This window comes from Budorcas taxicolor, chromosome 2 (assembly GCF_023091745.1).
Source record: "Budorcas taxicolor isolate Tak-1 chromosome 2, Takin1.1, whole genome shotgun sequence".
In the NCBI taxonomy this organism is placed as follows: Eukaryota; Metazoa; Chordata; class Mammalia; order Artiodactyla; family Bovidae; genus Budorcas; species Budorcas taxicolor.
The window spans coordinates 179,408,786-179,422,727 of NC_068911.1; the positions used below are offsets into that span (position 1 = coordinate 179,408,786).

The 13,942-nt window shown below is 60.6% G+C and overlaps 1 protein-coding gene across 5 annotated transcripts in view; it reads right to left on the bottom strand.

Annotated features, from left to right (window-relative positions):
* Nucleotides 1–13,942, bottom strand: part of ARHGEF10L (Rho guanine nucleotide exchange factor 10 like) — a 164,842-nt gene that overhangs the window by 85,361 nt on the left and 65,539 nt on the right. For 2 of the 5 annotated variants that reach the window (XM_052636257.1, XM_052636255.1), the window contains exons 6-8: nucleotides 13,572–13,655; nucleotides 8,656–8,825; nucleotides 63–171 (exon numbers count right to left, since the gene is read on the bottom strand). In XM_052636257.1, coding sequence (XP_052492217.1) covers nucleotides 63–171; nucleotides 8,656–8,825; nucleotides 13,572–13,655 — 363 coding nt within the window. Of the gene's footprint in view, nucleotides 1–62; nucleotides 172–1,429; nucleotides 1,535–8,655; nucleotides 8,829–13,571; nucleotides 13,656–13,942 lie in introns of those variants that run through there. The other 3 variants (XM_052636256.1, XM_052636254.1, XM_052636258.1) reach the window with 2 other exon arrangements.

Genomic DNA, 13,942 nt, shown 5'->3' on the forward strand with positions numbered 1-13,942 from the left:
GCCCGGACACCCGGTAACCTCGCCCCGCGTGCCTGCTGGCCCAGCCTGCCCTGGCGCCTTACCCAGGACGTCCTTCCTGTGCAGAAAAGACACTTTGCGCATGACGGCGATCCGCGTCTTCTCCAGCCCGTCCTTGGTCCCGCTCTTGGCCGCTTTCATGAGCTGGGTCATCTGGGCAAAGGCAGAGGGGCTCATCAGGGACGTGGGAGGAGGCCTGGGGACACCCGCCACCACCCAGGGCCACTGGCCCGGGCTACATACACAGGGAGCCCGGAGCCTACCCCCTTCCAGGGCGCCGGCAGCTGAGGCCAAGGGCGGGGCCGCCCCGAGGCCTCCTGGGAGGGGGCTCATGTCGTGGGGGGGTCTCCCTGGGATCACCCTCTTAGGGCAAGAGGACTTCCTCACCCAGGTTCTTCCCTTGGGGGTCCAGTTAAGGACATGGTGCAACACTGGGGAAAAGCCTCGAGGCCTGGAGTCCTAGGCCTGGTTCAAGTTCCAGCCCCGCCGCCCCCCGGCCACCCAACCCTAGACGAGACACTCAACCTCCCTGAGCCTCAGTTTCCCCCAACACCCACCAGGGCCTGAGGACTGAACGGACAGTAATGGGCGGCACAAGTGCCCGGGCTCCCTTCAGGGCTGACGACGACCACAGCGGCTCCCTCCACCCACTGGGGGCACCCCCTCCCCCTCTCCCGCCCAGACAGCCACGCTTCTGCTAAGCCTCTGCCTGGGAACCGGGGAGGCTGGGCGCCACAGAGCCGGGCACAGCTTCCCAGGGCGGGCACAGGCCTGGGAGGGATGGGGGTGGCAGCCTCACCTCCCCTAGCCCACTGCCTTGTCCCCTCAGCCCGGCCACCTCGCCCCCAGCAAGGCCGCTTCCCCAACACGTGGCCAGTGCCGGAAGTTTCTGCAGGGCAACCCCGCTGCCCAACAAGGCAGATGCTAGCCACACGTCACCACTGGGCACCTGAGAGCTGAACGGTGCAATGGAGGACCTCAAGTCCTGGTGATACTTAACGTTAATTAACTTAAACATGCAGAGCCACGTGGCCATCATAATGGACAGCGTAGCTCTAGGAAACCGCCTCCTCCCTGAAGCTCTCTGCTGCAAGTGGGAAGCACTCGTCTGGGGGCCCTGTTCTCTGCCCTCACTATCACCATCCTCCAAACCATCTCCTGGTCCCCACTGTAGGGGCCCTGGCACTTCTCAAGGGTCTGGGCCAGGAAGGCTTGCTGAACACCCAGTAGGCGCTGAGGCTGCAGGCTTTCAGAACAAGCCAACTCTCTGGAAATAAGCAACAGCCAGCGGGGGTGGAGTAGTGCTGGGGAGGGAAGGGAAGCTCCCGGGCCCCTCCCTGCACCTAAATGTTTTGACTCTAGAGCAGCGATTCTTGGCCTTTTGGAGAGATGGTGGGGGTACCACACGTGCCTGTGAGAACCTAATGAGAGAGACAGACGCTGACCCCAGAAACTGCACAGAGATGCCCATCCTCCTCTGGGGGGTCATGACTCCCAGATGGAGGCCTTGGTCCAGGAGCCCAGTTCCTGTCTCAGCAGAGAGCCATCGCGGGGGCTGCCCTAGGAATCCCCAAAGTGGTCTTTGGGGGAACCATCAGAAGCTCTTCCTGGGCAAAAAAAAACAAAAATAAAAGAGCAACAGGCAAACATGCAAGAGGCATCAATCTACTGGGTCAACCTGCCACCTCCACCATCGCACAGCGCTGAGGACAGGGCGGCCCGCGCCGACTCGGGGGACAGGCCAGGAGAGCACGCTGGCCTGCACACCGCCCTCCACCATCGCACGGCGCTGAGGATGGGACAGGCCGGGAGAGCACCCTGGCCTGCACACTGCCCTCCACACGCTCTCTGCCACCGCTGGGCTGAGGCTCCCTGAGAAGTCACACCTGCCCCCGCCCCCAGGACGGGCTCCCAGAGGGGCTCCGAATAAGGGACCTGCAAACTTTAAAGCGCCTCTCTCCCTTCTCCAGAGACGCCTCCCGTTCTGAGGAATGGGCTAGGCCACAGGATGGAGGGCGAGCAGGCTCTGATTCCTACAGACCCAGGCTCTAGTCCCAGCTCAGCAGCTGACCGCTGCTGTGACCACCAGCCACTCACCGGCCTCACTGACGCTAAACAGCAGCGGTAGGATGGCGGCCTCCCAAGAGCCCGGGGAGGAAAGGGTCAGACACACACGCACCCTCAGGCAACACGCTCTGAGCTCTGGGGCGGCGCCCAGCGCAGCACCGAGCAGCGGACAGATCTGAGCCCCCCCCGCCCCGGGGCCGGCTCTCTCACGGCCACCATCTCACTGGCACGGAAGCCGAAGCTCAGAGAGCTCAAGAGGCCTGCCTGGGACCGCACCGTGAGCCACGGGCAGGACTGGGACTCAGATCCAGGCCTGCAGGGCCCACGGCGCACAGCAGCTGCTCAGTGAGTAGAGTCCACCGCTGTCAGCAGCAGCCCCCTCACACTGAGGCAGGAGTCCCAGCTGAGAAGCGGCACGGAGGCTTCTCGCTCTGGCCTCCTAACCCCGGAGCTCTCTGAATGGCTCAGAGGGAGAGGAATGTCAAACAGCACCAACAGTCACACTTTTCAAGGTGTAACCCAGACCCACCTAGCCAGAGTCATCCCATCTGCAGATTCCCGGGCCTCGGCCTGGACTGGCAGCACCAGGCTCTTCATGGGTGGAGCTCAGGAATGTGTGTTTTTCAAAGCACCCAGGGGATTCTGAGGGCGCTGAAGTTTGAGAGCCCACCCAGGAATTCCCATAGATGGATAAGGGGTCACTGAAGGGTGGAGAGAAAGAAAGGCGAGGACGTGGACAGGAGCAAGCCAGCCGGCGGTGTCAGCCAAGGCAACGGGTGCGAGGCGCCAACAGGGCCCGGGGCTCGAGGCATCCCACCCTCTGCGGCCCCGGCGCCCCAGGACTAGGAGGGACAGGCAGACAGTACCTTACAGTCGCACTTGTGCTTCAGCTCCTGCATGTCTCTGCCCCCGACTCTGAGAGCCAGGATGTCTCTCTTAGTCCTGACGCATCTCTCCTTTAGCCTAGTCAGGTCTGGAGAAAGCTGGAGCCCCGGGCGGCCAAGCAGAAGGAGCAGGTGAGGGGTGGGGCAGGCAGCAGGGCAGGCACAGCGACAGGAGAAAGGAGACTCGGGTGAGGCCGCGGAGAGACAGCTGGCGGCAGCGGGACGGGAGCCTGGGTCCAGTGGGCTGCTGCCGGGGTCAGCTCCAGCAGCGTCCAGCCTGACACGCCAGCCAGCTGGGGGTTGGGGCTCAGGAGCTGGGGGCGGCGGGGGCGGACAGCCCAGGCCCCTTCCCAGCGCTCAGAGGACAGGGGCTGTGTCTCCATTATCTCCCCATCCGGGGGGCCCAGAGTGGGGCTCCTGACATAGGAAGCTCTTGGTGAGTTTCTGAGATGGAAGGGTGGTAGGTGGCTGGCTGGGTGGGCGACAGACAGATGGTGGATGGACAGGCCCACAGATGAATGGATGGGCAGATGAATGGATGATTCTACAGCTGGGCAAACGGGGAGAGGGACGGACGGACACTCATAAATGAATAAAAACGTGGGTGGATTAGTGAGTGGACGGAAGCAGTGCTTTGCTGGTGAACAGTCAACCAGTGGTTCTCCAGGAAAAGCGCCCTGCTTGGTCGTATTTCCATGGTGCAAACACGCGCGCCATGGACAGTTTCAGGCTGCCGATGTGACGTCACTGGGCGTGAGGTTGGGAAGGGATGTGCACATTTGGTTTCCGGGTTCTTACGGGCTAGGACGAACTGGCTGGTCACTTAGAGGAAGGGTGGACGGACAGAGGGAGGAGCAGCTCGGGGCAGGGGGGCGGGCGACTGGATGGAAGGACAGGGGGCTGACTGGCTTCGTACTACCTGGGGAGATGGACAGAGATGCGCGAACAGACAGCCACTCAGATGCGTGAACTGCAGGAGCAAGGGTTGCATTTGGCAAAGTGCAGAGAAGAGCAAGACTGGAGCTTAGGGGAAAGCACAGGAGCAGAGGGACCCAAAGCTTGAGCGAGAGGCAGGGAGGCTGCTTTCAAATCTGCTCCCGCTTAACAGCTGCAGAGTCTCTGCCTCGCTGAGTGACAGCTTCCTCACAGGTAAAGCAGCCATAGGAACCAGCTCATAGTATCATTAAGAAGGTTAAACGGACAAAGCAGACAGAACCTAGAGCTTAGTGAGTGTTCAAAAGAATGGAAGCTGGTATTATTGGACCGTCTTTCAAATACTAAGTGCCCAATATTTGTTGAATGGATGGACAGTTGGATGGACGGATGGACGGATGGATGAATGAATGGACACGGTATTTTCTTTCCAACCCAATGTGATGCTGAGTTGGACTTCTACCACTTACGGGCTGCGTGGCCTTCACCACATCATTTAACCTCTCTGAGCTTCTGTTGCTTAGGTTCTCTGATCCTAACAAAATGAGACTCTTTTTTTTTTAATGAGACTCTTAAAGCAAATGATACCAACCACTCTGAGGTCTCAGGAACAATAAATGAAACTGCTCCGTAAGCTGTACCACACTGGGCGAAGGTTCGCTATTGATATGCAAAGAAGTAGTGGGACAGGGAAAGTCCTGAGAGTTACTCAGACTCCAAAAAAACTGGAGTCCTGTTTTATCTGCAAAAAAGATTGACGCGACACAGTCATGAAGGCCCCAGACCTCCGCCTCTCTGACCCCGAGGGTCAGAAGGACTAGGTCAATTGCAGCGGCCAGATGGGAGTCGACCAGCTGAGCTCCCAGCACGCTCTGCTGCCCAGGCTTCTGACGGCCAGACCATGGCCACCTTAATTATGAAGAAGTCCCAGTCAGAACAGCGTGCAGTGCAGCTCACTTCACAGCTGGAAAAGGCACCTCCCGCTGACCGTGGCCCTCGCGAACCGCGAGCAGGCTTCCGCTTAGGTCTGGTCAGGGGCTTCTGGGAGTCATGCTGCAGTCCCTCAGTCATTCTCTTCGGCAACAGTCCGCCCGCCGAGGGCTGGCCTGGCCAGACCCCTGCAGGAGGGGCTGCCCTGGCCCTTTCACAGCTGCACAGGGTGCCAGGCCCGCCAGGCCCCGAGGGCAGGACTCAACACAGGCCATCTCTGCTGCCCGAGGCCCCAGAGCGCACAGCACGCAGGCGAGCAGAGGGCCCTGGAGACATGCAGTGGCTGCCGTGTGAGGTGTGGGGGCAGATGCGCCCCCGCAGCTCAGGAGGGGCTCGGGGGTCTCTTGGGCAGAGGTGGCTGTCAGAGGAAAAGCCCTCCACCATCCGCAGGGACCTGCTCTTCAGGGAACAGGTGGGCCGGGCCCAAGGCCAGGGAAGAAGGCCTCGCTGTGGGAAGTTGCAAGAATGCTGCCCTGCCATCTGTGCTGAGGAAGAGCTGGAGGGTGTGTGGGACAAGGGTCCACAGGCAGGCCCCCAGGGCCCACCTGGGGCCAGGCCAAGCTGAGAGCTCTCCCAGCATTTCTCAGAGCGCTCTGTGGGCCCCGGCCACCTCTGGGGACCCAGGGCTGTTAAAAAGCAGGTGGCCAGGCCCCATCCAGCCCTGGAGCTGGGAGTGAGGCCCCAGCGTCTGCAAGTTCAACCACCGGCCACCGTGATCCCGATGCCCATGGGAGAGGCCAAACTCCACATCCCTAGCCTCCTGCACGAAGAGGGCCCGACGCTTCCCCTTGATCCCCAGCAAGAAGGCAGGGGGCCAGGAACACGGCCACGGGGGACTCGGAGGGACAGCCAGAGGCTGAGGACAAGGGCTGGCCCAGGCCTGGAGTCCCACCTGCCTGCACTCTCCACAGCCACACTGGGCACACAGGGCCCACCCTCCTCTCAGGAGGCTCCCCTGGGGGCGCGGTGGCTTCACACCTTGCAAGGGCAGAAGCAGGAAGGGGCCCGTTCCCCAGCTCTCGCCTGGGCCGTTCCTCCCACCAGGGACCCCTTTCTCCTCCGGCTCCTGCCCCCCGGCTCCCAGCCGCCTCCCTTGGAAGCCTCCTGTGATCAGGCCCGTCCAATCCGACCTGCGTCAGGCAGGCAGCCAGAGGAACGCGGGCTCATGTTCACAAAAAGGCCTGTTTTCCTTCATTTTTGACAAACCGTTTGGACTTGGATCTCCTCGAGAACACACGGATTCCTGGAGCCTGGGTCAGGTCTTCCTGCCCCCAGCCCCCACCCGCACCCTAAGAGGCGCCAGAGATGCTCGCCTTCTCTGGCGCCTTCTCTGGTGGTTGAACTTGCAAGAGGGCAAGGCCGCTTTCTGTGGCTCTGCCGTGGGGACCAGCCAAGAGGAGACCGGAGCCCAGGGGACCCCTGCTCAGGCCTGGCTTCCCGAGGACGGGGGCGCCCTCTTCATCTGAGTCAAGTCTGTCTGAGGAGACCGGAGCCCAGGGGACCCCTGCTCAGGCCTGGCTTCCCGAGGACGGGGGCGCCCTCTTCATCTGAGTAAAGTCTGTCTGAGGAGACAGGGGCCCAGGGGACCCCTGCTCAGGCCTGGCTTCCCGAGGACGGGGGCGCCCTCTTCATCTGAGTAAAATCTGTCTGAGGAGACCGCGGCCCAGGGGACCCCTGCTCAGGCCTGGCTTCCCGAGGACGGGGGCGCCCTCTTCATCTTAGTAAAATCTGTCTGAGGAGACAGGGGCCCAGGGGACCCCTGCTCAGGCCTGGCTTCCCGAGGACGGGGGCGCCCTCTTCATCTTAGTAAAGTCTGTCTGAGGAGACAGGGGCCCAGGGGACCCCTGCTCAGGCCTGGCTTCCCGAGGACGGGGGCGCCCTCTTCATCTTAGTAAAATCTGTCTGAGGAGACAGGGGCCCAGGGGACCCCTGCTCAGGCCTGGCTTCCCGAGGACGGGGGCGCCCTCTTCATCTGAGTAAAATCTGTCTGAGGAGACCGCGGCCCAGGGGACCCCTGCTCAGGCCTGGCCTCCCGAGGACGGGGGCGCCCTCTTCACCTTAGTAAAGTCTGTCTGAGGAGACAGGGGCCCAGGGGACCCCTGCTCAGGCCTGGCTTCCCGAGGACGGGGGCACCCTCTTCACCTTAGTAAAGCCTGTCTGAGGAGACCGCGGCCCAGGGGACCCCTGCTCAGGCCTGGCTTCCCGAGGACGGGGGCGCCCTCTTCATCTTAGTAAAGCCTGTCTGAGGAGACCGCGGCCCAGGGGACCCCTGCTCAGGCCTGGCTTCCCGAGGACTGGGGCGCCCTCTTCATCTCAGTAAAGTCTGTCTGAGGAGACTGAGGCCCAGGGGACCCCTGCTCAGGCCTGGCTTCCCGAGGACGGGGGCGCCCTCTTCATCTCAGTAAAGTCTGTCTGAGGAGACAGGGGCCCAGGGGACCCCTGCTCAGGCCCTGGCTTCCCGAGGACTGGGGCGCCCTCTTCATCTGAGTAAAGTCTGTCTGAAGACTCCTAGGTGTGGGTGCTGCTCTGGCCTGCACCCCTCTCCCCCAGGGCATCCCCAAACTGGGAAAGGGGCGGGAGGCCCTCTGGAACATGGAGTTGGACGCCGTTCATAATCCAGCCCAGGCCTGAGGACCCTGCCTTGGTCGCTGCCCTCCCTGTGGGCAGGACTCGCTAACACCTCAGCCCACTTGCCTGCCCCGGTCTTTTCCGAAAAGGAAGCTGCAAGGGACCCAGTCACCTCCGGTCAGGCAGGCCTGTCTCCGCGAAGTGGCTCCCATTAAATCCCAAATCTCAGCATGGATGCAGGCTGCCTTTCAGTGGCTCCTACAGAGCAGAGGAGCCTGGCAGGCTACAGCCAGTCCATGGGGTCACACAGAGTCAGACACGGCCTGGGGACCGCACAGCAGCAGCACAGAACAGATCGGGTGGGCACGGCTGTCACAGGAGTGGAGGAGCCAGGCAGTCCACCCTCTTGGCTTGCGCAGCTGCTTCCGTGAGGTCAGCAGAATGAACTGTTTCAGAAGGAAACACCAGAAGCTACCAGCTCATGGCTGGCACTTTGAAAGGCTTTGGAAAAGAAGTCCTCTGGTGGCTGTCTTAGCCCGCTTGGTCACCTCCCCAGGGCAGAGGGCTATGGGGTCTAGGACTGATCTGAGAAGCAGAGTTGAATTGATCCAAGTGCGTGCTAACTCGCTTCAGCCATGTCCAACTCTGTGCGACCCCATGGACCGTAGCCCGCCAGGCTCCTCTGTCCCTGGGATTCTCCAGGCAAGAACACTGGAGTGGGTTGCCATGCCCTTCTCCAGGGGATCTTCCCGACCCAGGGGTGGAACCCGCGTCTCTTGTGTCTCCTGCACTGGCAGGCGGCTCTTCTCCACTATACACGTGTCAGCTCTCATCCATCAGTCAGGCTGCCCAAGCGCGGCGATGAGGAGGACTCTGAAGCCGGATCTGAGCTCGTGAGCATCCTCATCAGTTGCCGGGTCTGCCGCAGGCGCTGGCCACGCCCATTCTCAGCACAGGCGCTGGCCACGCCCATTCTCAGCACAGGCACTGGCCACGCCCATTGTCAGTTCGGCCGCTGTGGCCAGCCAGCAATACGGGTGGGTCGTTTCCTGTCGCAGGATGCCCGCGCCACTGCTCTCTCCCCCCAACTCCTTCCTGGGAGTCACTGAGGCTCAGCTACGAGTCTCAGCCTCGGCCCTCACCACCCGGCCCTCGGGGGCCCGCGGCTGGGGTGGCAGATGCCCCGTCCCTTCACCTTGGGCTGGAAGGACACTCGGTGCTTGGTGGGCTCTGCCTCTGGCTTGGCCTCCTCGCCTGAGTCCTCGCTGTAGCTCTCGAACTCGCTGGAGCTCCAGCCTAGGTCCTCCGGCTCCCGGGGCGCCCTGTCCTGGTGCACATCCTCGTAGGGCTGGTTCCTCTCCGCCTCTGCTGGCCAAAAGACGAGGCTGGTGAGCGGAGGTCCTGAGGCCAAGTCCAGCAGACCCAGTTTCTGAACTCGGGGGTGGGGGGGGGGCGTGCAGGCAGCGGGGTAGGGGCAGTCAGGGTGGACCTCTAGCTCTGCTTCCTGGTCCATAAGCGGGGGCAAGGACACAACATCCATCCCGCAGAGTGAGAAGGGCGTGAAAAATGCAGAAAAACACAAGAAATGCGCCTGGCACACAACAGGCTCCAGAGTCCTCCTGGCGGGAGAGACAGACTGGGAGTCTGGAACATGTACACACGGCTACATTTAAAACAGGTGACCAACACGGATCTACTGCACAGCAGAGACGTCCGCGTTCCATCCCTGAGTCGTGTCCGACTCTTTGAGACCCCAAGGACTATGTAGCCCGCCAGGCTCCTCTGTCCATGGGATTTCCCAGGCAAGAAAAGTGGAATGGGTAGCCTTTTCCGTCTCCAGGGGTCTTCCCAACCCAGCGATGGAACCCGCGTCTCCTGTACTGCAGACAGATTCTTTACCACTGAGTCACCTGGGAAGCGCTATGGCACAGACAACTCTGCTCCACACTTTTTAATAAGCTAAACGGGAACAGAAAGTGGTCAAGAACAGGTACACACGCGTGTGTAACTGAACCACTTTGCTTCACACCTGAAACTAACGCAACATTGTTAATCAGCTCTGCTCCAGTAGAAAATGAAAGTTAAAAAAACAAATTTCTTCCCACTATTGGCATCACCTTTCCAGGATCTGAGTGCTCATTTTGGGCCTCTTTGGCATTTTTTTAGTGGAAAAGAGAAGACCTAGGACCCAGTCCTGACTCAGGCCCTCAACTCTGGCCCCAGCACCCTTGGGGGGAGGGACACGGGCAGTGAAGATGGTCTGGACCATTGAATGACTCGGGTCCCTCGCCCCAGATCTGAGTTTCCGGTGAGGCTCCATGAAGGTCCAGTAGGGGGCGCGCCTGGCCCATCATCCAGGAGTGTTCCCTCTTCCACCGACTCACGGGAAACTGGGGGACAGAGACCTCAGAGTCCTTTGGCCTGGAGGGACAGGCGCCATCAGGGCCCTCTGTGGCCCCTGTAAACTCGGGTTTGAGATGCTGCTTCCAAGAAGGGAAATCCACTTTCCTGGGCCCAGAACGCAGGGTCCCAGCCTAGCCTCCACTTCACTGACGGGGTTCACGTCCTGGGCTGTTGCCTGGAGAATAGCTAAACCACAGGCCACGCAGAAGTGAGACCAGACTCCCAAAACTGCACGAAGGTGAGAATGCTTGCTGTCAGCTCAGAAGAAAGAGCACTGGAATGGGTTTAAAATTTAAAAAAGAAAAAAATCTGCTCAGAAACCGCACATCCTGAAGAGCTGAGAACTTTGGTTTTCAGAGCTGTCTCTGCAAAATGGGGATAATAATAAGCTGAAAGGTGAAGGAAATAAAAAACAGGGATGAAAAGCCCTTAGCAAAGAGCCTGGTACGTGGCAGGCACCCAGCAAAGAGCAGCTGGTCCTGACTCATGGGGGCTCTGGGTGGGCTTGAGTGTCTCCGCACTGACCCCAAGCCTCCACCTCTCCACACAGGGCAGCTGGGGGTGAGGGCTCTGGAGAGACTGTCAGCCAAAGAGCAGAACAGACACACCGGGCTTAGCTGGAGACTCTGGTCCCAGGATCAGGAGGGAGCACAGAGCTATTTTTTCAGCAAAAGATAATAGTGCCCAATGTCTCCAGGGAGTCTAGCGGCTGGAGACCAAGCTGTGGCCTCTCCTGGGGTGACTGTCCCGTTACTGCAGCAGAGGCTCCACGACCCAGGAGCCAAGGGGCAGAGCTCGGTTCCTGGGGCGGCCCGGAGCAGGAACCACGAGGCACCCACCTGCCCTCCTTCTGGCCCCGGCCACCTACAACTACATGCCAGGTCCTCCCAGTGGCCCTTGGGGCCGGGAACAACCACCTCTTTCTATCAGACAAATGAGATCAATGGAGCCCCAAGTCAGGCAGTGAGCGGGAAGGGGGCTCCATCCATCCACCACGCTGCCTTCCACAGAGGCCACGCTCACTATCCCCAGGCTCACTGAGAAACACTATCTCCAGTGGAGACACAGTCACCAAATCTCTGAGTCTTCAGGGGCCTCACAGAGGTCTGCTTCCCCACCTCCAGCCCCAGCCGGTGCCTCGGGCTTCACTAACGCTCAAGATCACGGCCTCTGTTTCAAAGCACTTACCGCCACCCGCTCAGGGCTCCACACCAACCCCCTTGTGGTATCCTCACGACAACCCCAGGAGGAAGCTAGTACTGCCCAGTTTTACAGATGCATCGAATGGGGCCCAAGAGGTTAGGCAGAAGTTCTGTGGTGCCACCCTTCCCGAAGTCCTACAAGGTCAAGACGATATTCTGATTTCATGTGAAGAAGCCGACGCCCAAAGCACAGAACCCTGTGCCCGAATCAATGGCAGCACCCAGGTAAGAACCCAGGGCTGTGTGTCCCCTGGCCTGTGTGGTCTGCACCCCAGTGGACACCCTCCCCGTGGAGGGCCCACTGAGCCCACAGGCCACACAGGTCAGTGCTGGGCCTCGGCAGGTGTGACGCCCACAATAAGAGCATTGCTTGGGGGTGCACCTGCTGAGGACCGGCCACAGCCTTGAGGGAGAGCGGGTGTCCCAGGGCAGGGACCCCGGTCCTGAGTTTGCAGGCTTGGAGCTGGCTCTAGGCCACCTGCTCCTGCCCATCTCAGAGTAAACTGCAGGACATGCCATATCCCCACACAGGGGTGCCCAGCAAAGGCCGTGACCAAGTAATGGCTGGCTTGATTGGACTCAGGAGGGAGAACAGCCCAAAGGGGCCAAATAGTGGCCTCAGGCCACTCAGCTCTCCCGGCTCTGGGACCTTCCTATAGCCATCCTTTCCCACTCTTCCAGATCCGAGACAGCTACAAGCAGGAAAGGGTTCCGGGCTCCTCCAGGGATGAGCTTGCTAAGTGGATGCATGGGTCACAGGCCCAGCCTCCCGGGTGCTGGGATGGGCGTCAGGAGTGTGCCTCCGGGGACCCTGGGCCTTGTCCTGTTGCCTCTGTGGCTCTCCTGTTGGACCATACGCTGCCCCAGCATGGTTACGGTTGCCCCGTCAGACTAGGAGCTCCTCGAATGCAGGGGCTTGAGATGGGGAGCCACTGAAGACAGGCAGAATCGTGTCGTAGAAAAAGCAGGACCAAACAGATGTCTACTCGAATTCTGGCTCTCTGATCTGGGGCTGGTGGCTTAACCCTCTCTGATGTGACTGTCAACTGGAGCCACAGGCCCTACCCAACCAATCTCTCAGGGTGATTGAAGAGGGGGAGCAACTGTGCTTCATCTGTCATAAAACGCCATCCAAATCCTCTGGAGTGAAGGCACAGACACTGGACTTGGAGTCCGAATGCCCCAGGCTCAAATCCCAGCCCTGCCTCTGTCGCTCCCTCCACTGGAGAATAGGAAGTGATGCCCTAAGTCAGGGGGCTTGCCAGGCGGTGCAGTGGCAAAGAACCCACCTGCCAGTGAAGGAGATGCAAGAGCTGTGGGTTCGAGCCCTGAGTCAGGAAGATCCCCTGGAGTAAGAAATAGCAACTCTCTCCAGTATTCTTGGCTGGAAAATTCACAGACAGAGGAGCTGGCGGCTTACAATCCATAAGGTCTCAAAGACTGACTGAGCATGCAAGCACGCACACACGCACACACAGACACACACGGCCTAAGTCAAAGTTTCAAACCAAATTACATGAGATAAACCATGAAGAGCCGCCGGCGTGTTCAAGCAAAGACGCTCTCATGGTGAATGGATGTTAAACACCCCTCCTCCCTGGATAGTCCTCCCTCTAGCCGGATGAGCATGCAGGCCTGTGCCAGCAGGACTGACCCTTCTCTGCCCTGCGCACCCTCTGTGGCCACAATCTCCCTGCCTTCCCAGCCCACCAGGGGCCTGTCTCCAGAGCAGGACCCAGGCTTTCCCAGGCCTTCCCTGCTGCATTCAGCTTTAACAATCTGTCATTTCCAATAGACCTGGGATGTCTGAACTATTAACCCATATTCAGGAGGAATGGAGGCCCGGAGAAGTGAATGACTTGCCTGGGGATCCACAGAACCCAGTGGCTCAAAGAATCTGCCTGTAATGCTGGAAATATGGCAGGAGCCACAGGTTCGATCCTTGGGTCTGGAAAATCCCCCGGAGAAGGAAGGGCAACCCATTTCAGTGGAAAATCTGTCCTAGAAAATCTGGACAAAAGAGCCTGACGGCTACAGTCTATAAGGGTTGCAAAAGAGTCGGACACGACTTAGGAAAGAATCGGACACAGTCGGGTATCCACAGCCCAGCAACCCCCGGCCAGAGAAGCCCAAACTCCGCCCCTTGAAGCCCCAATATTACCCTGGAAGCTCTATACCGCCCCCATGGAGCCCTAACCCCGCCCCCTTGGCTCTAACCCCACCCCCTTGAAGTCATAACCCCGCCCCCTGAGGCCCTAGCCCCGCCCATGCAGCCCCAACCCCGTCCATGAAGCCCTAACCCCGCCCCATGCAGCCCTAGCCCCGCCCCAGGCCGGCCAGCCCGCAGCCGTCTCCCACTTTCCCGGTTTGACTGCAGCAGGTTTTAAAAACAGGGAGGAGGGGCCATGCGCCGGGTGGGGCCGGGGAGGAAGTGCAAGAGGAGACCCTCTCCAGGCCCCGCCTCCCCCCTCCGTCCCCCACTCTGTCCAGAGAGAAGAGGCTTTACCCGGCTGCTGGGAGTCCAGGTTCTCGCAGGGGACGTCGTCGTAAATTACATCTTCTTCCAGGGCGGGGAAAGTAAACCGCTCGACTGCGAGAGAAGGACAGGGAGGGAGCACGAATGAGGCTGTGGCGCCCGGCGGGAGGCGGCCGCCAGACTGACATCAGGACTGCGCCAGCCGGCAGCTCGCTCCGCCTGCCCGCGTCCCCGCGGCCCGGACGGGCCAGCAGCCTGCAGCCCGGCCCCTGGGGAGCCCCCGCCGGCCACTGCTCTCGGAAGACTGGGACAGCTGCCTCTTCCCGCCCCCAGGCCTCCAAGGAGCCCTCCCAGAGGCCGCGGAAGCCCCGCCTGCTTCAGCAGGCCTGCGCACCTGGCTG